This window comes from Balaenoptera physalus (assembly GCF_965194825.1).
Source record: "Balaenoptera physalus genome assembly, chromosome: 2".
Classification (NCBI taxonomy): Eukaryota; Metazoa; Chordata; class Mammalia; order Artiodactyla; family Balaenopteridae; genus Balaenoptera; species Balaenoptera physalus.
This window is the reverse complement of record NC_138883.1, coordinates 146,391,324-146,415,222: the sequence shown is the minus strand read 5'-3', so window position 1 is coordinate 146,415,222 and position 23,899 is coordinate 146,391,324. Positions and strand designations below refer to the sequence as shown.

General features: G+C 44.4%; 1 protein-coding gene across 1 annotated transcript in view; it reads left to right on the top strand.

Annotated features, from left to right (window-relative positions):
• The window catches only part of ABHD17C (abhydrolase domain containing 17C, depalmitoylase), a 59,423-nt gene that overhangs the window by 33,585 nt on the left and 1,939 nt on the right, over positions 1-23,899 (top strand). Inside the window, 1 exon segment of the mRNA XM_082448860.1 lies at positions 20,335-20,514. Coding sequence (XP_082304986.1) covers positions 20,335-20,514 — 180 coding nt within the window.

Here is a 23,899-nt window from a genome sequence, read left to right as displayed (position 1 = left end):
GTACACAATGTCCATAGTGGCCAAATGTAGGCTTCCTGTTTACGATAAATAAGGACATGGCATTTGCCTCTATGTTTATATGCTACATAGTATTTTAATTAAAATGTAATGTTGACGTTGCCTCAGGGCCGTATTTTAGGCTGACTTGAAAAAGGAAATGAAGACTCCGTGTGGGTAAGACCTCTGAGTCACACAGACGCTGTCTGCTATTTGGAGGCTACAAGGCTGCATCCAGCACCTACAGTCCCAAATCCTCCGTCCTTGACAGACGAGGGGGTGATATTTTAGAAGGCAGCCGATCTCTCTAACAACAACCCTTGAGTGTTCAAATATAGAATTGGGATTCTGTCCCAGTGTTATTCAAACGAAAGGTGCAGCTAAAAAGAGAGGGGTCTCTCTCCATCACCACCTCCCGAACTGGCGTCCTTTCGTAATGTTCCCGAGGGAGGCCTTTCATGTCCGGAAGAGAAGGATGGCAGAACTTTTGGGCTGCGCTAAGCAGTGGTTTTTCTTTGTTTTGCTTTAAAAAAAAAAAAAAGAAAGAAAAATCCAGGCAAGGTGGGAAGATAATGGAAAGGATAACAAGGTCTTTTTGCCTAGTTTTTGTGCTCAAGTAAAATCAAGCTGTCACCGGATCCCAGCTTCGTAATAGCCACTGAGCTTCCCTGAAGATGGATCTTGAGTAGAATATTCTACCAGATTTGTAAAAGAACACAATGTTAGTGACATGCATATCTTTAGAATCTTTTTTCTTTATGTTACTGATAGATTTTAATGCCTTTGGATTCTAGACAGTTGACAATTTTAAAAAAGCAAACTATATTTACTATTTATTTTTATTTTTGTAGTAAAATCTCTCTCTCTCTCTTTTGTTTTTTGTTTTTTCTTTTTTGGCTGTACCACACGGCTTGCGGGATCTTAGTTCCCCAACCAGGGATCGAACCTGGGCCCCAGCAGTGAAGGCGCCAAGTCCTAACCACTGGACTGCCAGGCAATTCCCTAAAAATCTCATTTTGAATTCAGGAGAGCTAGATTTTCTCCCTTGTACTCTGTAATAAGGAAATAATTAGTAGAAGTCAGATTTAAGAGGATTGTTCACTTTTTCCCCCTCTTTTTGTGGCCAACTATATATAACATAAAATTGATTCTTTGAACCAGTTTTAAGTGGACGGTTCTGTGGCGTTGGGTCCATTCAGATTGTTGTGAAACCATCACCACCATCTGTCTCCAGAACTTTTCATTGTCCCAGATGAAAACTATGTACCCATTAAACAGAATGTTCACTTTTTAAAGCAGTATTTATATCAGACATGCTTAGGTTGGTGCTCCGGACGTGCTAATTCCAAATTGTTTTACCTTTGAGTTACAAGGGGGTGATAAGTAACATGATAGAGCAGCTACACACCACACCAGCCTTGATAGGTAGGAACCTCATTTGACGCACGAGACGACTAAAACCCAGAGCGTGATTCTGACAGTTCTGCCTGATTCTGAAGCTGTGCTGTTCCCCCTCCACTAAGTGATGCTTTTGCTAGCTTGGTTGTAATTCGTGGGATTCATAATTCTTCCCCTAGTTTGTCCATATTCTGGAGCCATAATGTACTTACAGCAGCTGTCTTGGTAATTACAGTTCTGAGTTAAGTTTTAACCTCTCTCAAAGCTTGAGTTTCCTTATCTTAAAGGGACCCATCTGTGTGATCTCTAAGGGCCTTTCCAGCCACCTGTCCTGTGGTTTGAGTTATTTCCGTAATCGATGCTGTGAACTTTTCCCGCTTTTATGAAGAATGAAAGGGGAGAAAATGGAAGGTTCTGGAAGTCAAGTGAAGAGTAGGCAACACAAGGAAAAAAGACAGGCACAAAGAAAGGATTAGACTGAAGAGAAAGGGAACTGAAGACGTCATCAAGGAAGGGCAAAGGACTCCACTGGGTCTGCCCAAGGCGGATGTTTATTTAACAGACTTCCATTTTGAGTGTACACAAAACATTTAAGGGAGCAAACAGTGCCAAGCCCTAGCTGACGAGCGAACCAGCATTCTGGTTTCAGATTAGGTGTCATCATGGGTCATGTTCAATTCCCAATCGTGCCGTGTCTGGATGTGGACACAGGAAGGCAGCCCAGAAGGGGGAGGAGAGGGGAGTCCATGGAGTTTCACTCATTACCTCATTTAATTCTCACCGCAGGCCTGAGGCAACTTACACCCCTTTCCGGTCCAGGGAACAGGACTGCAAAGAGGTCGGATCACCGTGCAAGGCAGAGCCGGGCTCCAGACCTTGAGTTGTCTGATTTCAAAGCCTACTCTTCTAACCCGCTGTGCAAATCTCCACCCTCCATCCCCGCCCCCAGATAGCCACACAGTCGTGACTACACACTCGGAGTTGCTCACCAAAGACTAATGTTAGCCCAGTTTCAAGAGAGAACAATGTAAGCTCCGCCCAGGTCAGAACTCTGGGAGCCACCTGGCCAGGCGCGACCAAGTGCCGGGTCTCCAACGACGGTAGCTTCAGGGCTCAGCTCGCTTGCTCCCTCTCTCGGCTTTGCTTTCCTGTTTGTAGTGATTCTTGAGGAGGTTCTTTCTGTGTGGTGACAAAGGTGATCTCCCCCAGGCTTGGCAGAAGAGGGCATAGACATCCTGGAGGGACTCCCATTGACTGGTCTTGGTTCCAACTCTGCTCCTCCCAGAAGCAGTCACTCTGGCCAAGGGGGTCTGGAGTGGGCTTGTGTTCATACCTGCAGCTCCAGTAGGACATTCTTGGATGGTCACCTACTGGGGACAGAGAGCATTTTTGACCTGCTGTATCATTTCAGAGCATCTCTCTACTGGACATCTCAGCAGTTGTAGCATTGGAACTAAAGGGATTTTGTCAAATTCCATTTGCAAGTCAGTGTGAGCCGGGTCAGACACACCTACCATCTAGTGTCTTGTGTGCCGCAGCTGTTGTGGGAATGCACCTTACAGTGAGATAAAATAATTAGGAATTGATTCTTGGGTTTCTAGTTCTAAGAAATGACTTTCAGCCTTGGCCCTCAAGTGGATAATTAAATTAGATTTTTAAAAAATGTTTTTCCCTATCCCAGAGATTTCATGAGCTCTGTCCCTTAATTTTGACTGTGTTTCTTGGGTGTGAAGTAGGGAGATCCTTTAAGGCTTTACTTTGGTCAAGTGTCTGTTTTTAATCTGTATTTGGTATGGACGGAAGTGACATTTATTAAATGGCTTTTTTATCAGATGCCTGTGCCAGATGATTTACATAAGCCAGCTCATGTAATCCTCTCAGAAACTGTAGGGTAGGTGGTATTCTAACCATTTCACAGGTATTTATGCAGCTGTAGGGGGTAAGGTAGCATTTTTCAGCTTTTCCAACATGTTAGATAATTACAGAATGCCAAAAGAGCCCCAGTTATCATTAGAACAATTTCATGCCCAATTATACTCAAACAAGTTCAAGCGAATTATTCTATTTTAATTGTAACAGAGCTAAAGAGAGTTGATTTTGTATTCTTTAGGACTGTAACTTTTCCTCTGAAAAGTAATTTAAAAAAAAAATTAAATCATGCCAAGTCTTGTTTATTTTTGCTTTGACACAGAGAAAGAGTATTGTAGAGGAGAGAACAGTCTTGAATGTCATAAAGAATGACGTTGTTTTGAAGGTGGGTTTAGACCTGGCACAGAAAGCCCTTCCCTGCACCACCATTTGGAAGGAAACTTCTCAGACACCTAGGATAGAATGAAACGCCGTACCTGAGGGTGGATGCTGTTTTACAAAAATTAGGTAATGCATATCTTGATATGTTTTGAAATACATGTATACCTATAAGAAAGGCTCCATTGGGGCTTCCCTGGTGGCGCAGTGGTTGAGAATCTGCCTGCCAATGCAGGGGACACGGGTTCGAGCCCTGGTCTGGGAAAATCCCACATGCCACGGAGCAACTAGGCCCGTGAGCCACAACTACTGAGCCTGCGCGTCTGGAGCCTGTGCTCCGCAACAAGAGAGGCCGCGATAGTGAGAGGCCCGCGCACCGCGATGAAGAGTGGCCCCCGCTTGCCGCAACTAGAGAAAGCCCTTGCACAGAAATGAAGACCCAACACAGCCAAAAATAAATAAATAAATTAATTAATTAATTTAAAAAAAAAAGAAAGGCTCCATTGATTGAGCATGCATCGCCATACCATGCCTCCTGGAGAGTTAAGTTTGGCTGGAATGGCCTTGTTCTGTGCGTTGTGTCATTGTCACCACAGTCCATTGAAGAAAAGGACACAGTATCTTTTCGTTTACAGATGAAAGTTTTGGTGTGTCTGATCTGTCCATTTCCATGGGACCTGGGCCGTTTGGTCCCCCCAGAGCCTCTGCCTGCAGCCGTAGGTACTCCTGCAGCTGCTGGCCTGGGCAGATATTCCCAGACTCCTCCTTCCAGCTGCTCGCCTTCCTGGCAGGAGGCACAATGAGGAGCACTCGGGATCGTCTGTCCGTCTAGCACCGACCTCAGTACGATTCAGGAAGATTTTTCTTATAAGGAACCCTGAGAGTCTGACTCGTATTTGCCTTCCTACGATGCTCCACAGTTACCTGGAACTCAGTGTCTTCCCAAGCTGAACGTATTTTCTAACAAAACGAAATTCCAACCGCCCATGATATCCCTCTCCACTTCTCTATCTGTGCCCATTTTCCAACCCTCAACTGCAAAATTATCTTCAAGTCTCTCCCGTCCCCGCTACGACTTGCTACATACACACCTGATGCGAGCCACTCAGAACACGTCTTGTCCAGACGTTCTCTTCCTTCCTGCGGCACAACTTGTCACGTCTCCATCCTCTCAGGGACCCTGTGCACACTTCCCAGATGCTTCCAGAGTACGCGCCACCTCCTTTGGATGGCCCTCTGCTTCCCAAGCAGAAACTCTCACCCCAGCCAGGCCAGCCTGCTGTCCACGTTTGCAGGACGCTCTTCCTCCCCTTCAGCTCTTGCCTTTCTTCTCTGGATGTTTTCAAATATCCCCTCCCATGTGACTGGCTTCAAGCTCAACTTCTGTGCTTCCTGATTTCCTGGCCCCCAGTTTGGACCATTCCCTTCTCTGTGCTTTGATGAGCTTACTGACCATAATATTCATGTTGCCTAAACTTACGCTTGGTTTTAGTGTTATTGCTTGGTCTGAATCTCATTTCCTCAAAGATGAATAACCCAGGAGCTCATATTTATCCCCATTACATTCACTGATGCTTCAGGTGAAGGAGGCTACTTTTTTTTTTTTTTATTAATTTTTATTGGAGTTTAGCTGCTTTGCAGTGTTGTGTTAGTTTCTACTGTACAGCAAAATGAATCAGCTATACGTATACATATATCCCCTCTTTTTTAGAGTTCCTTCCCATTTAGGTCACCACAGAGCATTGAGTAGAGTTCCCTGAGCTATACAGTAGGTTCTCATTAGTTATCTGTTTTATACATGGTATCAATAGTGTATATATGTCAATCCCAATCTCCCAGTTCCTCCCACCCGCCCTTCCCCCTTGGTATCCATGTTTGTTCTTTACTTCTGTGACTCTACTTCTGCTTTGCAAATAAGTTCATCTCTACCATTTTTCTAGATTCCACATATAAGTGATACTATGTGATATTTGTTTTTCTCTTTCTGACTGACTTCACTCCGTATGACAGTCTCTTGGTCCATCCACGCTCTGCAAATGGCACTATTTCGTTGAAGGAGGCTACTTTTAATGTTGCATTGGCACATTTTATTTTATAAGCAGTGTTGAGAGAATACCTTGAGCATGCTCAGATTTTTGGAACTTTCACAGTTATATCATTATCTTGCTTTTAAAGGTCCTTTTTAACTAAGTTCCCTTGGTCAGAAAAAAGGAAGCAATCAACTGACATCACTAACCTTTAAGATTTTTAATTGTCTCAAACAGCGCTAATGCAGCAGGTGCTCCACTGTAAAATGTGTTTCTGGGAATCCCCTGGCGGTCCAGTGGTTAAGACTCCACGCTTCCACTGCAGGGGGCTCAGGTTTGATCCCTGGTCGGGGAACTAAGATCCCGCGTGCCTCACGTTGCGGCCAAAAAAATAAAATGTGTTTCCTTTGCTTTTGCCACTGCCGTTAACGACCGATAGAAATCTGTTTGTGAAACATCAGTATAACATTTTAAAAAGTCTAAACCTACAAAGATGTATTTTTAAAAAGGAAAAATAAGCCTGTTCCAGGGGATTGATACTTTTTTATCTTCCTCGTAATTAAAATATAAATCACGCATTTGTTAAGCTTTGGCTACAGAAAGTAAAAGATGCATTTCCCAGTTCTGTGCCTGAAGGCAAGAGTTCCACAGGCCGTCTGTGTTTTCATCCGGCCGTGTTTACCCACCTGCGTCCCTCCCAGCCAGTCCTTTTTCTCTGAGGCTTTGCTCTGAAGTTTATTAGGGTTTCCCAGTATCCTCAGACCTCATCCTTCAATTAACTTTCACGTTACCTTGTGTATTTATCTTCGTTCTCCGTCTAAAGATATTTCCACTAGGAGTTCTAGCTCTGAAATATTTAAAATATAGACTTCAAAGTCAGTGGAACCGTGCCAAGCATGCTTCGTCTGAAGATAAATGGAAATGCTCTTGACACAGGGCAAAGTCAAGGCCCATTAACTTAAACAGGATGTGGTATGTCTTAGGGAGGCTCAGCTTGGCCGCGTTTGTAGACAGAAGAGCAAGCCTTACATTCAAACAAAAACAAACAGGTTTTACCTTATGAGTGGAGGGAGCGTTCCCACTGGACACTGTCCCCCTGGCGCTCGTGGGCACCTCCGTGGGCACCTCCTACCTCAGCTCCTGCCCTTGCAGCTGATGCTGCTGGACCTTGGGTACGGGGTGTGAGGCTCCTGGGGACATGTCCTGTGTGCTGAGTGGGAACCAAAACCTAAATCTGTGTTGTCAACCTGAGCTCAGCAGAGCTGGTGACTGCAGGAAGGTGCTAGACGTTTGGAAGAGGCAGGGAGCAAAAATTGTAGGTTTCCAAGGGGATAACTATACACCTGGCATTGCCTATTATGGAAAGTAATCATTCAGGGCCGTGGCTTTCCCCTAGCAAAATTTGGGAGACTTCAGTTCCTTGTGTTGTGTTTTAAGTAAATCTTACGTAATGCCTAAAATAACATTAGTGCTTACTAAATATTATTGTCATCCTTCATGGACTGACTCATTTTTGCTAGGTTGCAGACAAGAGATCGTTTCTGCTCCTATCCAGATCCCCAAGAAGACGTTGAACTTGGAGTGGATTGTCTATCCATTGGAATGGTAACGATATATGAGATCTAGTTTTAATTTGTTCAGAAACAGCCTTTGGCCAGAATCACATTCCATTCAAAGCAAGATATGCCTCCAGTGTACCGATCCCTGAGCCTGGGTATTGTTTTAGATTTTTTTTTTTTTTTTTGACGACCATTTTTAAAGTCTTTATTGAATTTGTTACAATATTGCTTCTGTTTTATGTTTTGTTTTTTTTGGCCACAAGGCATGTGGGATGTTAGCTCCCCAATCAGGGATCAAACCCACACCTGCTCCCTGCATTGGAAGGCGAAGTCTTAACCACTGGACTGCCAGGGAAGTCCCCTGGGTATTTTTAATGTTCCCAAAGAGATAAACAGTTTTACTTCCTTTGGGGAGCTCAAAATCTCACTGACAACATAGGACATGCCACAAAACGGTTCATCACATACAACCTCATGTTGACCTGGTGCACAAGTGAATGGCTCAGGAAAGAAAACACCACAGGTAGACTGGGGTGCTTGGGAAAAGTGTCTGAAGGCGGTAGGACGGGAATGGACCCTGAAGGACCCCAGGGTTTTCTAGGTTGTGGGGAGGAGTGAGGACAGTCCAGACAGGGGCTCAGGGGCTGTGATGAGGCAGTGGGGAGCCTAATTGCAGGAGCAGAAGATTTAAATTGCAGGAGCAGAAGATTTACTTGGAGAGAAAAGAAAGGGTTGGAGTAGTAAGATGGGGCCAGGTTGTGGAAGTTACTCTAAGGCCATGGGTTTTTATCCCAGGGATTGTGGTTTGCCGAAGGGTTTGATGAGCAAAGTAACACAACAAAAGTTTTTTGGAAGATCTACCTGACGAGAAGTTACAGGATGGATTGGCATGGGGAGTGACATGAGTGTGGCAGCTTGTATAGATAGAACCGGGGAGAAAGCAGGTCTGGGAGAGCAGAGGAGAAGTCAGAAATGAGACTAGATTAGGCCTGGAGATTCCCAGGTTCTGCCCTGGGAAGAAGGGAGAGGCCAGGATGGAAGCTGCTAAGTGCAAACAGTTAGCAAGAGTCAGAGTGAGCGGTGGGTGGAGACGAGGTCAGTGGCCAGGAACTAGGATACCCACCCCCTCACCAGCCATATAAAGTGATACACAGGAACCAAAAGGATAGGACAGGACAGGTGAGTAGTTTGAGCAGTCAGGGACCCACTGGAGCAGGGTACGCACCATGGGGATGGAGAGTCAGCGGTGGTGAGGATTCCAGGAAGACCTCTGGGGAACAGACCCTGGGTACCAGTGGGGACGTTCATCACGGGGCAATGCTCATTCTTACACTGAACCGACAGGCAGCTCCTGATCGATTGACCACAAGATGCCACCACGGAGCAACAGAAGTGGTGTCAGAAGCGTGATCATCTGGAAACCATCTCCAAGATAGAAGTGACAAGGCTTAGTGACAAAGTCTATGTGAGAGGCAAAGGAGAAAAGACTGAGAAGTTCATCCTAACTCTTAAGCCTGTGAGGTAGAGGGTAGAGTGATAGCTAGAAATGGAAAGATTTGGGGAGAGACTAGGAAGAGTCCGGTTTGGGAGGTGTTGAGTGTGCAGTGCTGGGATGCTCAGGAAGAAATATCAACAGAAAGGAGAGGGGCCGGGGGCTGGAGCAGAGGCGAGATATCGGGAGTGAATCAACACATTGTAGAAACCCTCGCCACCCATGTATTCCGTTACCACGTATTTATTGCACGATTACTATAGAAGAGACGCTGTGCTATGCTAGACTCTGGCACTGGAAGAGTTCAACAAGGGACTACATAGGAAAAGATTCCAGAGGAGGGTGAGGACTGACCTTTGAGGGATGCCCAGGTAAGTGTGGGAGAAGAGAGAGGAGTGAGCAAAGGAAACAGAAGAGCGAGAAGAAGAATCTGGCCAGTGTGATACTGGGGCAGCCACAGGCGAAGAGCATTTAAAGAATGGCATGGTCGTCTCTAGCTAACGTTGACTGAGCACCTCTCCCTGACGCAGAAACACTTCACCCTTCACACCATCCCTTGAAAGGCAGCAGAGCCTTCGCTGCCCACCAAACCCACCACCTACCCGTGAGCTCTCTCTCGTCCTGACCCCCAGGGCCCCACATAACAACTCACGTGGCGTGCCTTAGTTACTGCGCTGCATTTTGAGTTTTCTAGTATGTGTTTATCAGAACCCACCCTGACCTTTGCCCCCTTCACTCTGGGTCATCCAAGTATTTCTACGAATTTACAGGTGAGCTGTTGCTTGAGTTTTCTCTTTACTAAAGTCTTTTCCTCTGTGGGCGTTTTCTTCCTCCTTTTTAAACTGCTGGTGCCACATACGTGTTCTGCAGATTCTTTTTTTTTTTTTAATTTTTATTGGAGTATAGTTGCTTTACAATGTTGTGTTAGTTTCTGCTGTACAGCAAAATGAATCAGCTCTAAGTATATATATATCCCCTCTTTTTTTTGATTTCCTTCCCATTTAGGAAGAGCATTGAGTAGAGTCCCCTGTGCTATATATATAGTAGGTTCTCATTAGTTATCTATTTTATACATAGTATCAATAGTGTATATAAGTCAATCCCCATCTCCCAATTCATCCCACCACCCCCCCTTCCCCCCTTGGAGTCCACACGTTTCTTCTCTATGCCTGTGTCTCTATTTTTGCTTGGAAATAAGTTCATCTGTACCATTTTTCTAGGTTCCATATATGAGCAATATTATACGATATTTGTTTTTCTCTTTCTGACTTACTTTACTCTGTGTGACAGTCTCTAGGTCCATCCACGCCTCTGCAAATGTCACCTTTGGGCTCTACCAGCTCCCTGTCTGACTTCTGAATCCCGGCTGCCCAGTCTGTGCCTAGGTTTGCTTTTGTTTATTTTGTTTTCTGGTCCTACCTGTTCCACACATGCAGACTTCCTGATTCCGCTGCCTAACTAACCCCTTGAAACAACATCCAGCAGCTTTCACCCCCTCCACCTCCTCAGACCTGTAGCTCATCCTGACCTCAGTGATTACCTCTGGGACTCTTCCCTGCTTGTCTTCCCTATGCAGCACCATATGCCTATTACCACCATGTTAGTATCTTTTCTCCTAAGCTATGTCTCGAGCTCCTTAGAGAGAAAAAATGTTAGTTCCAAGACCTAATGGGTTCTGAGCCCTCTCAGGCTCATCTGTAGACTCTGATGAAAAGCATCATGAATTCCACCTTTTAGGCTGTACAGTAGGTCCCCTACATACAAACGAGTTCTGTTCTGAGAGCGCGTTCCTGAATCCAGTTTGTTCATAAGTCCGACAAAGTTAGCCTAGGTACCCAACTAACACTAGGTACCCAACTAATCGGCTCTATAGTACTGTACTGGAATAGGTTTATAATACTTTTCACGCAAATAATACATAAAAAACAAACACAAAAAATAAACATTTTTAATCTTACAGTACAGTACCTTGAAAAGTACAGTAGTACCAGCTACATCACCGTCGCTTTTACGCTTGATTCTGGACATCCTGGGCTTGAAATAAAGAAACTGTACTACTGGAATCTATACAGTTCTGTACAGTAAAGTACACAGAAGCATAGCCACTTGTAGAGGATGCACGCACATGACAATGTTCGCCAGACACGTGAACTAACATATGTGATTGGTTCGCATCTTTGAAAGTTCGCAACTTGAGGGTTCATATGTAGGGGACTTAAGGTACTTGGTGCTCTGGCCATTTGGATAGAGCCATGGTCTCCGTGGTGGGAAGAGGATCCACCCACCGCCTGCCCCACCCCCACCCCTTCTCCTCTGGCAGTTCTTCTTACCTAAGTCTGGGGACTGGGGATTGATAAAAGCAGGATGGTCAGGAGGTCAAGGATTCTGGGGGTTGTAACACTGGGAATTGAAGACCAGATGGACTGTGCTTGGGTGTAGAACTTACGGAATCAGAATTCTAGCCTGGGAGAAATTTGAGGGGTTAGAGCTTATGATCCAGTCAAAGAAGGGTTAAGGAACGGTACTCAAGAGGAGACTCTTAGAGATGGAGACCTTTGTTTGGTATGATGTTGATGTTTAAGATGCTGTGAAACTAGGGCCTCTTCATTGGCAGCCTTGGAATTCTGATCATTAGTATCAGGACCACCGGGCCCAATTATGGCTCTTGTATAAATACATTTTTCAGCTGTTCCATATAGCCACATGCCAAGGGTCAGATCTGAGTGTCGGGACCTGCCGTGGGTCCCCAGGGCCAGCTGTGGCAGTCCTAGACGTACCCCAGCAGGAGATGATGGTGCTCTAACTTGAGACTCTGCTATAAAATGGATGCATTGAATCTCACTGGCTAAGAATGGCTTTTCCCTAGAGATCCATGTGCAAATAACACCTACTTACATATTTAAGTCAGGCCCACAGATTTCACAAGGAGGTCCAGGGAGAGTCTGGTAAGAACGTGTGTCTGTCTGACATGCAAATATAGCTGTAGTTGGCTCGTAGCAAATGAAGGCCTTTGTCCACATGGCTTTTACCCTGGCCTGACCTTGAATCTCTTGCCTCATCTGCTGTGACATCCTGTGTTCTAATGACTCAGATTTAGACCTGGTTTCTGCTTGTCTCCCCATACTTTTGTATACATTCCTTGCCTCCCCAACTGGACTATAAGCTCCTTGAGACCACCACATGTTTTACATTCATCTTTCTGCACCCCCAGAGGTTCCATGCCTAGTCCAAAAGAGGTGCTCAGTAACTATTTTTTGAATGCATTATTTAAAAAAAATAGGTGACATCTTCCAGGTGTAGAAACTAATCCACAGTTTGCATAATCACCAAGCTAATCGGTCACTGCCAGAAGTAAGTTTAGATGTTTAGCTGAATCTGTCATGTAACCGTCCACTCCTTTTCATAATTTGTCTTCATCCTGACTTTGGATACTGGATTGGCAACAGAGGGAAATATAGTTTTTAGAACTCTACCTGATGACTGAGTTATTGAGAAGGTTTTGAGGGGAGAAAATAACGAATTTGGTTTTAGACACGTTGAGTTTGGAATTTATCTGTCACAGATAACAGTATTAAATTCATAGCCTCACCACTCATTCGACCTTGGACAAGTTACTTAACTTTTACTATCAAGTTCCTCAGATATAAAACGGGGACAAGAATATCCCCCTCCCAGGATCACTGGAAGATGGAATGAGGCGTGAGGTCAGGGCCAGTACTGAGAACAAAGGCAGGCGCAGGGGACATTGTATTTGATCCACCTCCCCTCCCTTCAGGCAGGGGGGCATTCTGCTCTGTCTCAGGACAAAGGCCAGGGCTGGAAGTAAATATTTGAGAATTGCCAGCGGAGAGTTAATAGTTGAGGCCTGGGATTCAGTGAAATCATTTGGAGAGAAGATGTAAGTGCAATAGGAAGGGGACTTCCCTGGCGGTCCAGTGGTTAAGACTCTGTGCTTCCACTGCAGGGGGCACGGGTTCGATCCCTGGTCGGGGAACTAAGATCCCGCATGCAGCGTGGTGCGGCCACATAAAATTAAAAAAAAAAAAAAAAGCAAAAAAAAAAAAAAGAGTGCAGTAGGAAGTCTACGGCAGGAGGAGCGGAGTCAGGGAAGGGGCCAAGCCCGCTGGTGGTGGGGATGGTGGAGGAACCAAGAGTGACTCAATGTCTCAGAGGCCCAGGAATGGAGTTGAAGAAGAAAGGCATCATTCTTAGCGTGAACTGCCGAGGAGAAGTCAAATTGGATGAGGAGTGGGAAAAAGCAGTTGGACCCGGCACTTCTGATAGCAGCTTTCGGGACATTGTGGGAGGAGAGGGTGGGTTTCAGGGGCCTTTGTTAGGGTTGAGGATGCAGTAGGGAAACAGAGGTAAGAGATGGGGCCGTCACTTAAAGGATGAAGCACCCGTGAAGACAGGCCCTTTCTTAGATTCAGAGACTTGGAGACGTGTTGCGTTGGGAATAAGACTGGAATTCGGCGTGGGTGGGGATGAAATTCTTAAAGTCATGGGAGGGTGGGAGTCCAGCGCTCAGGTGGAAGGTTAGCCCTGGGATGGAAAAGCAGTGCCTCTTCCAGACACGCCAGGGAGCAAGGGGAAACAGCAGAGGAAGGAGAGCTGGTAGGCGTAGGAAGGGAGGGACGGCATCCTTGTCTCCCGACCTGAAGTCATCCACCCAGTGACTGGTGTGTTTGTAGCTGAGCAACGCAGAAGTTTACTTGTAAAAGCCTGCCTTGGGGATTGGATGCATTGAAGAAAACATTGTTTGTAGGCCGTTGCTGCCGTTCCTCCCGTCCCTGTATCTTGCCCACAAAGGTGGTACGAGCGAGAAGAAATCACTTTTAATGTTTTGCTATCGTCGTACCCGAAAATAGCAAATCCTAAGTAAAAATGCAAAAAATCCTGCCTGCCTATGTATCACGTCTGCCTGCTACAAAACTGTCCTGTTCCAGGTTGGGAGCGTTTAACATCTGTTTTACTTTAGGATAAAGGTTTTGGACTTTGGGATTGTTGATGTTTTTGAAAAAAATACTTTGCACTTAATCCTGCTCTTTTGTGAAAAGCTGTGATCTTTAAATGCCCTGTATTTCACACAGACTTAGTAATAGATTCCATTTACCATCTCTCTTTTTTATCCTTTATCTTTTAATTGAATTTGAGAGCTAAAAGGTCTGTAGGATCTGGTCTGACCCTTTTTACTCAGTATCAAACAGTGGTTAGTTTGAGGGAGCCACAAACCCGCTGGAATCTCTACATACGGAAGATTTCTAAGTAAGGGAATTTACATTTTTAAAATGTCCCAAGAAATTCAGATACTTCTCATTTGGGAACCACTGGTATAGAGGTCATCAGTCTTCTAGCTTTTTTTTGTCAAAAACAACACCCTAGTGGTGCCATGAAAAGGACCCTCCACTTCAACATCCTCGTCTGCAAGCGGCGGGTGTTGGGACAGAGGTCTCTTAGAGTTTTCCCGAAAATCTTCCATACCTTCAAAGAATTGGCCCCCATCCCCACCTCCCAGGCATCTCATGTGTTGTCAGACGGTATAATAAACAGGGAAAAACAGTGGAAAAGTCCTTAATGTAATACTGACAAATCTGAACACTTCACTAGCACGTTACAGTTTTCAAAGCCTTTTCAAATACAGACACTGTCAAGAAAGCTTGCTGACTCCATGCAAAAAGGTCCGGCAATACCGCTTCCTTTATTTATTCATTGTAACAAATCACTACCTAATAATTACCCGAATTAGAAATGAAAATTTGAGAGAAGAAACATTACCTGGTCTCACCACCTGAAGATAACCATTATTATCATTTTAATATATTACTTTCAAGTCCCTTTTCCATATATAGATTTTGTTGGAAGGAACATAATTGTGACCCTGTTTTTTGTAGGCTGCTATTTATGGAACATTTCACCATGAGTTTTCCCCACATTAGCTCTTGATGAGACATAATTTTTAATGACCTCATGTTTCCTTAGGAGATTTGTTTTTAGCACAAAATCTATCATGAGTTGTAACAGTTTTGAGGAGGGTTGTCTCCATAGCTGAAATATCTGGTGAACTTTTAAAAAATATTTTTTGTTGCGAAATATAACAGATAGAAGTAGCCAGATAGAAATGTTCATAAGATGTACATTTCCGGCTTAATGAACTGTAAAAGGAACACTCGTGACAAGACATAGACTATAGGGACTTCCCTGGCTGTCCAGTGGTTAAGACTCCACGCTTCCACTGCAGGGGACGAGGGTTCGAGCCCTGGTCAAGGAACTAGGATCCGGCATGCCGAGCGGCATAGGCAAAAAAAAAAAAAAAAAAAAAAAAACAGACATAGACTATAACTAGCGATCCATAAGCCCCCCCAAAATGACATGCTTCTTCCCAGCTATAACCTATTCCCCATCCCCATCCTTAACTGCTATCCTGGTTTTTAGGGCTTCACTTCCTTGCTTTTCTTTCAGATAAGTATCCCTAGGCAGTAAAGTTTAATTTGGGTGGGTTTAAGTTTTTTGCACATGGTGTCGTATAGCATGTGTTCTCTTGTGTCTGCCCCTTCTGATTAACAGCAAGCCTTTAAGATTCATCAGCGTTGCCCTATGATATTCTGTGGCACAACTTCACCCCCGTTTACTTATCCGCCCTGCTGTTGACACCCCTTAGGGTTGTCTCCAACCGCTCACAAATGGTCTTGAAGACATTTCTAATCTGTGGTGAATATACCTGGGAGTAGAATTGCTAGGTCACTGGGTACGTGTTATTATATCTTCACTTTTACTTTTTGTAAAGTGCTTCTATTAACTTAACACCCCCATCAGGAGGGAATGAAAGTTCCTGCAGTCACATTTTTGTCAACACTTGGTATTGTCAACTTTTAAATTTTTGTTAGTATCACATTGTGGTTTTCATTGGTGAAATTTCATTTTGTTTTTACTAATGAAGTTGAGTTTCCCTCCCTCCCTCCCTCCCTTTCTTCCCTCCCTGCCATTTAGATTTCTTCTTTTATGAAATGCCCATTTTGTGAAATGCTGTTTTTCTGTATTTGGTCATTTTTTCCCCCACTGATGTGTTCTTTATATTTTGTAGATGTGAGCCATTTGTTGGTTATATGTGTGGCAAATATCTTTTCCCACTTGCCTTTTTACTTTCTTAATGATGTCTTCTGATGACTGGAAGTTCTTTATTTTAATGTAATACCAGTGTTCATATTTTCCCCTATTAATGGCTACTGTTTTACGTGATGAAGTTTTCCAGTGAAAACGTTGAGTTGCAAAGTGTTTGTTGTCATTTAGGCTACGAATGTCTGTGTGTCAAAGGTGGAATTTGTTGAGATTGGTACTGGGTGTGTCCTGGTGCCTGTGAGTGGAAAGCTGAAAGCTGAGGGTCCTTCAGTGAGATACTCAGGCTTCTCCATAAGGCATTTCAAGGAGATCATGATCTCGGAGGATGGACAGATTCAGGGCACTCAAGAGAAAAGTCTGTTCCAGTAACTACACACCCACCTCTGCCCCTTGAGTCTGTGCCCATTTCTCCTTTACTTATTCAGTGTGGCCCCCAAGGTCCATGGAGCAGGATATAAAACACAGTATCAAGATACTGAGAAAAACACCCGTCAGAATGGCCATCATCAAAAAATCTACAAAAAATAAATGCTGGAGAGGGTGTGGAGAAAAGGAAACCCTCCTGCACTGTTGGTGGGAATGTAAACTGATACAGCACTATGGAGAACAGTATGGAGGTTCCTTCAAAAACTAAAAATAGAACTACCATATGACCCAGCAATCCCACTACTGGGCATATGCCCTGAGAAAACCATAATTCAAAAAGAGACATGTACCACAATGTTCACTGCAGCTCTATTTACAATAGCCAGGACATGGAAGCAACCTAAGTGTCCATCGACAGATGAATGGATAAAGAAGATGTGGCACATATATACAATGGAATATTACTCAGCCATAATAAGAAACGAAATTGAGTTATTTGTCGTGAGGTGGATGGACCTAGAGTCTGTCATACAGAGTGAAGTAAGTCAGAAAGAGAAAAACAAATACCGTATGCTAACACATATATATGGAATCTAAAAAAAAATGGTTCTGATGAACCTAGGGGCAAGACAGGAATAAAGATGCAGACGTAGGGAATGAATTTGAGGACACGGGGAGGGGGAAGGGTAAGCTGGGACGAAGTGAGAGAGTTGAGAAAATAGGTTCGACTATAATGATAATACTCATTACTGTGATAGGTTATCCTACGTGATTCTCATCATTCCGCAAATTTGATCAAAGAAGGTAAGGGCGAGTCTGATGCCATTTCAATCAGGAAGTCTTCTGCTTTATTTTTGATTTTTAGTATTAATCATCTCTTAATCCTCTGTCCTTCAATAACTACATTCAGTTTTCATTTTCCTCTTCCTCTTCCTTTTTTGATTTATGATCTATTTGTTTATAATTAATAGCAAAATATCCTGCCACGGGACAGCCACTGTGGAAAGAGCCTACACTTCAAATGTGAGGTTTGGAGGTACTCTTACCTTCAGGTGCCTTCTGACCCCCACACCCCACCGCATGCAGCATCCGATGGCCCTCGTGCTTTGGGATGTCATAGCCTACTTTTGATGAAAATTGTGGAGGGAGAAGGAGACCCCTAATCTTATTTATACCTCCCCCTCCAAGGGACTTTGAACTCTCAGTTAAATTCAACTGACACGGACCTCCCAGTCCATCAAAGAAGGAATTCAGTGGCAGTTACAGTGGAGGGAGGTCCCTGGGATAACTTCCCTCCAGTAAAAAGCATCACCCTGGGTGATGGCCTGCTGATGCACTGGAACAGGGTTCATTTCTCACATCTCTCATCATTTCATCCTGATTGAAGGGATTTATGTTTTAAAAGCTATGGTCTCTGACATAGGGATTTAAGGCACAGAATGCTGCAGACATGAGTTCCTTCCTCAAACCTTCCGTCAAAACTCCTTTTGCTGACCACTTTTTAATAACCTGTTCTTCCAACTGAAATGAAGCCCAGGCAAGAACATCAGACAAGACGTGCATCTTGGGACCCTCCTCCACAGGCACAGTTGTATTAGATGGTGTCAAAGTTCAAAGGGCTGGGGCCACACGGAAACTTCCCTTTAGAAAGAGAGGGTGCATCCTCGTTCTGAGCAGGTGATTTCCTACCTGCGTCTGGGGAGGAGAGAGCATCTCTTTTTTGTTGGTTTGTTTGTCTTCGATTTTTACGTTCCTGTTTCCTCTTCCCTGTAGGATTCTTAACAGTCCCTTACCTATCTCCCTGCTTCCTTTTTATGCTCTGTCATGCCCTGCGTGCCGCAGGAAGAGGAATCTTTACGAAGCACAGCCTTGTTCCTGTCCCCTGGACCTGAACGTCTCCAGTGGCCCCTCACCTCCTCCAGGACAAGCGCTACCGCCTTATCTTCCCCCTGTTGGCCCGCGCAGCCTCGCCTCAGCCCCCCAGCCCCCCAGCTGCTCCCTGGACTCCACCCCGGCCCTGTGTGACTTGCTGCTGCTTAACAACAGTCCTCTTTATCCCCACGTGTTCAGCCTCTGTCCGCCCCTCACGGCACAGCCCAGATGTCGCCTCTCTGCAAAGCACAGAACAGCACTTACCAGCCAGAAATAGCCATTCCCTCCCCAGATTCCTTCCTAAGGGCCCCCATTTTCCTGTGAAGTTTGAGGGAGCCTGAGGGGGAGGCAGCTCAGTGAAATCCTGCCACCCGCCTCAGCTCTAGCCTGACAGTTCTTTTCACTGAAGGCTGTTATCAGAAAGCATGTCCTAGGGATAAACCATAATAGAATAGTATATTTTAAAAAAAGAATGTATAGGACTTCCCTGGTGGTGCAGTGGTTGAGAATCCGCCTGCCAGTGCAGGGGACACGGGTTCGAGCCCTGGTCCGGGAAGATCCCACATGCCATGGAGCAACTAAGCCCGTGCGCCACAACTACTTGAGCCTGTGCTTTAGAGCCCGCGAGCCACAACTCCTGAAGCCCGTGCACCTAGAGCCCGTGCTCCGCAGCAAGAGAAGCCGCTGCGATGAGAAGGACGTGCATTGCAGGGAAGAGTAGCTCCCGCTCGCTGCAACTAGAGAAAGCCCAAGCACAGCAACGAAGACCCAATGCAGCCAAAAATAAACAAATAAATAAATATTTTTTAAAAATTAAAAAAAAAATGTATATGTGTATAACTGAGTCACTTTGCTGTATAGCAGAGGTTGGCACATTATAAATCAACTACTTCAATTAAAAATAATAATGTAATAATAATAATAATAAACTACATTACCCAGCAAAAAAAAAAAAGAAAAAAAAGAAAGAAAGAAAGAAAAGAAAGCATGTCCTACTGCCCTGTAAACTACAGTGGGTATTTATGCAAAGAAGTTGGAATCGTTGGGTTATAGCCTTCAACTTCACCAGATAATATCACATTATCTTCCCAAGGGCTCATACCAATTTATACTCCTGCAAGCAATGTCACAGACTTCTACTTTTCCATGTCCTTGCTATGCCTTGACATTGTCTGACTTTTTAGCTTTTGCCTTTCTTTTAGGTGTAAAAAAATAAATCGTGGATTTAATTTGCGTGTTCACGTACTAATGAGGTTGAGCATCACATCTTTTTAGGTGTTTATTAGGCATCACGTTTTCTTTTCTGCGATGTCTTCATTTCTTTTGTCTGTCTTTTTCTTCTTTATTTCTACGTACTCTTAATATATTCTGGATATCCTTTGTAGGTTCATATGTAGCGTACCTGTTTTCCTGGGATTCGTCTATTTTGTTCCTCCATCACGTCTGGGTGCTTGTTCTTCTGCTTGGGCCAGGGTAGCTCACCATCACGTCTACTCCCCACCAACGGGAAGGGGAGGGCATGGAGCCTTCTATTTAAAGTTATGACCTGCAGGTTGTACATGTCACTTTTGCTCACAGCCCACACCCAAAGCTTAGTTGTCTGCCCACCAGGCTGCCAGGCAGGCCAGGAAATGAAGCCTGTATTCCATACAACTGTTGACCCAACTAAACCTTGGCAGACAGACAGTGGAGGGGAGACCATTGATGGATTGAAAGACTCGGAAGGGTTAAACCCCAAGGAGAGGCTGTTGAAAATATATTCGCCTTTAAAGTAATTGTCTCCCAGTACCTTTTCCTGATGATAAATGTTAATTTCTTTCGTATTTTATTAAAACCTCACTTAAAGGACTCTAATAATTAATATTATGATCTAGCAAACACGCTTCTGTTTTTATTTCAGAAATACATTTAGGATGGCCAAAGAAACTCAAGAGGGGAGAGTAGGAAATGAAATGACTCTGGGAACACTGAAATGAAGTTTATGATGCATTTATATAGTTAATTTCCGGGAAAAAAATGTCATGTTCATTATTTTTGCAAAAGTTGTGGAGTTCAGAATCTCAGTCACTTAGTACTGAGATAGGCCCCTAACATTTTTGTGGCATTCACATCCATCTTCAGCGAAAGGGTACCCGTGAAATGATACGGTTTTAAACGGGCAGGTGTGGGAGTTTTGTGAGTTTATGATACTGTGGTGTTGGTCTCACTCTCTTTTTCTTTCACACATCAGCTAACGGCCCACGCCCTCTGATCTCTCCAGGTACGGCGTAAGCCCCGAGAACATCATCCTGTATGGTCAGAGCATTGGGACTGTCCCCACCGTAGACCTGGCCTCCAGGTACGAGTGTGCGGCCGTAATTCTCCACTCGCCTCTGATGTCTGGATTGCGCGTGGCTTTTCCCGATACCAGGAAAACGTACTGCTTTGATGCTTTCCCCAGGTAAGCTCACTCCTGTCCAACAAGCGCTAAGGCGTCCAGTGACCCAGCTTCACATCAGATGCCACCGTTAATTGTGGGCTACTGATAAATGTCTCCTGAATGCAGCCGGACGTCAGCCCCTGTGCTGGGCTCCTCAGGGAACGTGGAGGTGGATATGACATGTACACCAGCCAGAAACTTGGTCCTCTGGGCTGGACTCATTTGTAAAACAATCTGCCAGATGATGTATAAGGACCTTGCTTGTACCGATATCCAGGATTAATTGGTTTAGCTGGATGTGCGGGATAAAAAAAAAAAGTGCCCACATGTCTTAAAGAAACGTCTAGTTCAGTGTTCGTTCATTCGCTCAGGTGGACATGTATTGTTGAATCATGAGAGCTAAATGCAGAATCTGTGATGAGGCCATTAGCAGTGGTCTAGACACTAAAGAAAAACCGCAAGCACCCCCAATTTTGAAATTTCTGTTACTTTTTCAGTTAGGCCAATAGGTAAGAGAAAAAGTGACGTGAGCTATTTGCAAGCTGGTTATGGGCTGCAGGGACCGTGTAAGTGGATGGTCCTTCCCTCCCCTCCCCACAGCCCCAGACCAGAGCGAACACTCATTCCTCCTGCCGCCCACTGAAGACCCCCTCCCCTGCCGAGGGGCCGGCACCCTCCGCTGGAAGCGTGTGCCTGAGAGCCCACAGCCGGGCCCCCTCCTGCCGGCGCCCCAGGGGCAGCAGAACTCCTGCCACCCCAGCCCCTGCTGTTTTCTAGGCCCCTAATAGAAGGAAGAAAAACGGGCAGCTGTATATACACGCAAAAGCAGCAAGCACACTGCTTTCTTGAATACCTCTCTTTGAAAACTTCTGCTTGTTTTTTAAAATCTAAGCTGAGGAAAGTATTTACTAAAAACTATTTGCCCATGGTACGTTGCTAAACGGGCCAAGATTCTGACAACAGGACTCACGCGGCCACACTGTAGAAAAAGCCTCAACAGAAGTATGTACAGTTTTCAGATTTTGATTGACCCATTCATTGCTGTCATTCTGTTATTGCCGGGAGAGAAAAAGAACATCATTTGGTTACATAAACATCTGTTCCACAGACTGGCTTGTTTCACAAGAAGAAACCTTCTCTTAACACCTTGGGTGAACTTCATTTCTGTGCACCCTGTACCAGGTTCAATGAAGTTCAGCTTCATGGGAAAGTTGAACGAACTGCAAATTTCCAGTGGCGTGGCTGAGAATGCTAATAAGTAGGGCCCATGTGCGACTCAAATGTGGCCTTATTTGTGCTGAATGGGTATTGAGAGGCCAGTTTGTTGAAAGGGAGATATTTAGCATGTTTGTGGGAAGCTATGCCAAGAGTTACCCTGGCAACAAAATGAATAGGTTTTCCCCCTGACTCTTAAATTAGCATATACCTTAAAATAGAGCCACGACAACTAATTATAGCTTATTCATTAATAGGAAACCAGCAACTAGTCTTTACTGGGTTTGTCTGATCTGCCAGTCCACGGCTAAACATTTCACGCTTCTTATCTCACAAGACTCATTTTACAGTTAGGAAACTGAGGCTTAGAAAGTTAAGCGATTTAAGCAGCTTAATTAAGGTTGGTGAGTGGAAACAGCCAGAAAAGGCCATTCATCCTATTCAGTACCATAAAGTATTAATATGATAGATTTCAAACCATTAACAGTCACATGGACTTTCATCATTAATTGAATTTGGGGAATGTTTTCTTACGGTGTCCATTGCTACCAAATGCACACTTGTCTCTGTGTCTCTCTCTCTTTTTTTAAAATTTATTTATTTTATTTATTTATTTTGGCTGCGTTGGGTCTTCGTTGCTGTGCGCAGGCTTTCTCTAGTTGCAGCGAGTGGGGGCTGCTCTTCATTGTGGTGCGTGGGCTTCTCATTGCGGTGGCTTCTCTTGTTGTGGAGCACGGGCTCTAGGTGCATGGGCTTCAGTAGTTGTGGCACATGGGCTCAGTAGTTGTGGCTCATGGGCTTAGTTTCTCCACCGCATTTGGGATCTTCCCGGACCAGGGCTCGAACCCATGTCCCCTGCATTGGCAGGTGGATTCTTAACCACCGCGCCAGCAGGGAAGTCCCTGCCCCTGTCTTTAAAGGAAGGCACTTTCCCATTTCTTTTTTAGTATTAAAAAAATAGAGATAAGGAGTCCTGATTATTATTTGGTTGGTGGTTTATTTTCTTTTACCTCCTTTACATTTAGAATCAGACGGTGGCATTTAACCTCAGGTACATCCATCCTCCAGGTTGCAGAGAGTCTCCTAACTCATGCAGCATGGAGCTGTCAGTAAATAGATTTTTAAATTGAATATAACTGGACTCTTGCATTCTTAGAAGAAGTGACTTTAAAATTTAAATATAAGAGGAAAGTAGATTTCTAAACAAGATTCCTAATCTGCAAAATTGACCCCTTCCACAGTGGCCCTGATCTTGGCAAATGACACGGCTGATGAGATTTTGCAGTCTTCCCGGATGTCTTGAGGTGGCTGGCAACTTCCTGAGTTGTTAATAAGGCTCTGCGACAGCTGTTTGTAGATCTTTGCAATGTGTAATGGATGTCAGCGCTCTGTACTATCACCACAGCCTCACGTCTGTCCTTTAATGATCTCTCCGAGCTTCAGTTCCCTCCTTGGTTTAACAGAGATGGTCCTTCCTCTTTCACTGTGGCTCATTGGAGATGCAATGAGGTTTTGTATGTAAAGTGCAGAGCACCTGGCTGTGGTCAATGCTGAGTAAATGTTAGCTATGACTTTTAACAAAATGATCCCTATGGGTAGTACCAATTTGATCCCTTTGTAACTTTGGCTAGGATCAGATACAGAAAGTCAACAGGAAGGGGGTCTCTGGCAGGAGGCCAGACTGGACAGAGGGTCGCCTGTCTCCATGTGTTTGCAGGTGAAATGACAGTTACCTCTGTCAGAGAAGTTGCCTACACACGCAGCCCAACAAGGTTTACAGTCTTCTTAATTCCTCTTTGGGAAATGCTTTCAGAGTCTGCAGCACATTCTTTTGGAGATGCTCAAATATTCATCCTTTGTGGGTAGATTTGATTTTTGTAAACAGTCAGAAATCATTCAGAATTCAATCTTGGTGTTGTACATTAAGTTTTCAAGCTAAATGGCATGGTTTTTATTTAAAAATGAGGTATTTGTTTTTATGAAATGAGGTTTCTGAGGATCTTGTTAATTGGTGCTGAAGGTGGCTTACACGGAAAGAGTCCTGAAAACTTGAGTGGCTGTGGATTCAGTGCTCCGATTTCAAAAGAGGTATTCATTTCTGGTATGTTAAGGTCTAGCTTGTTTATTTAAAAAAAAAAATCCTCTCTCCAAAATATGAATATATCAGAAATATTAGTTACTGGATTGCTAG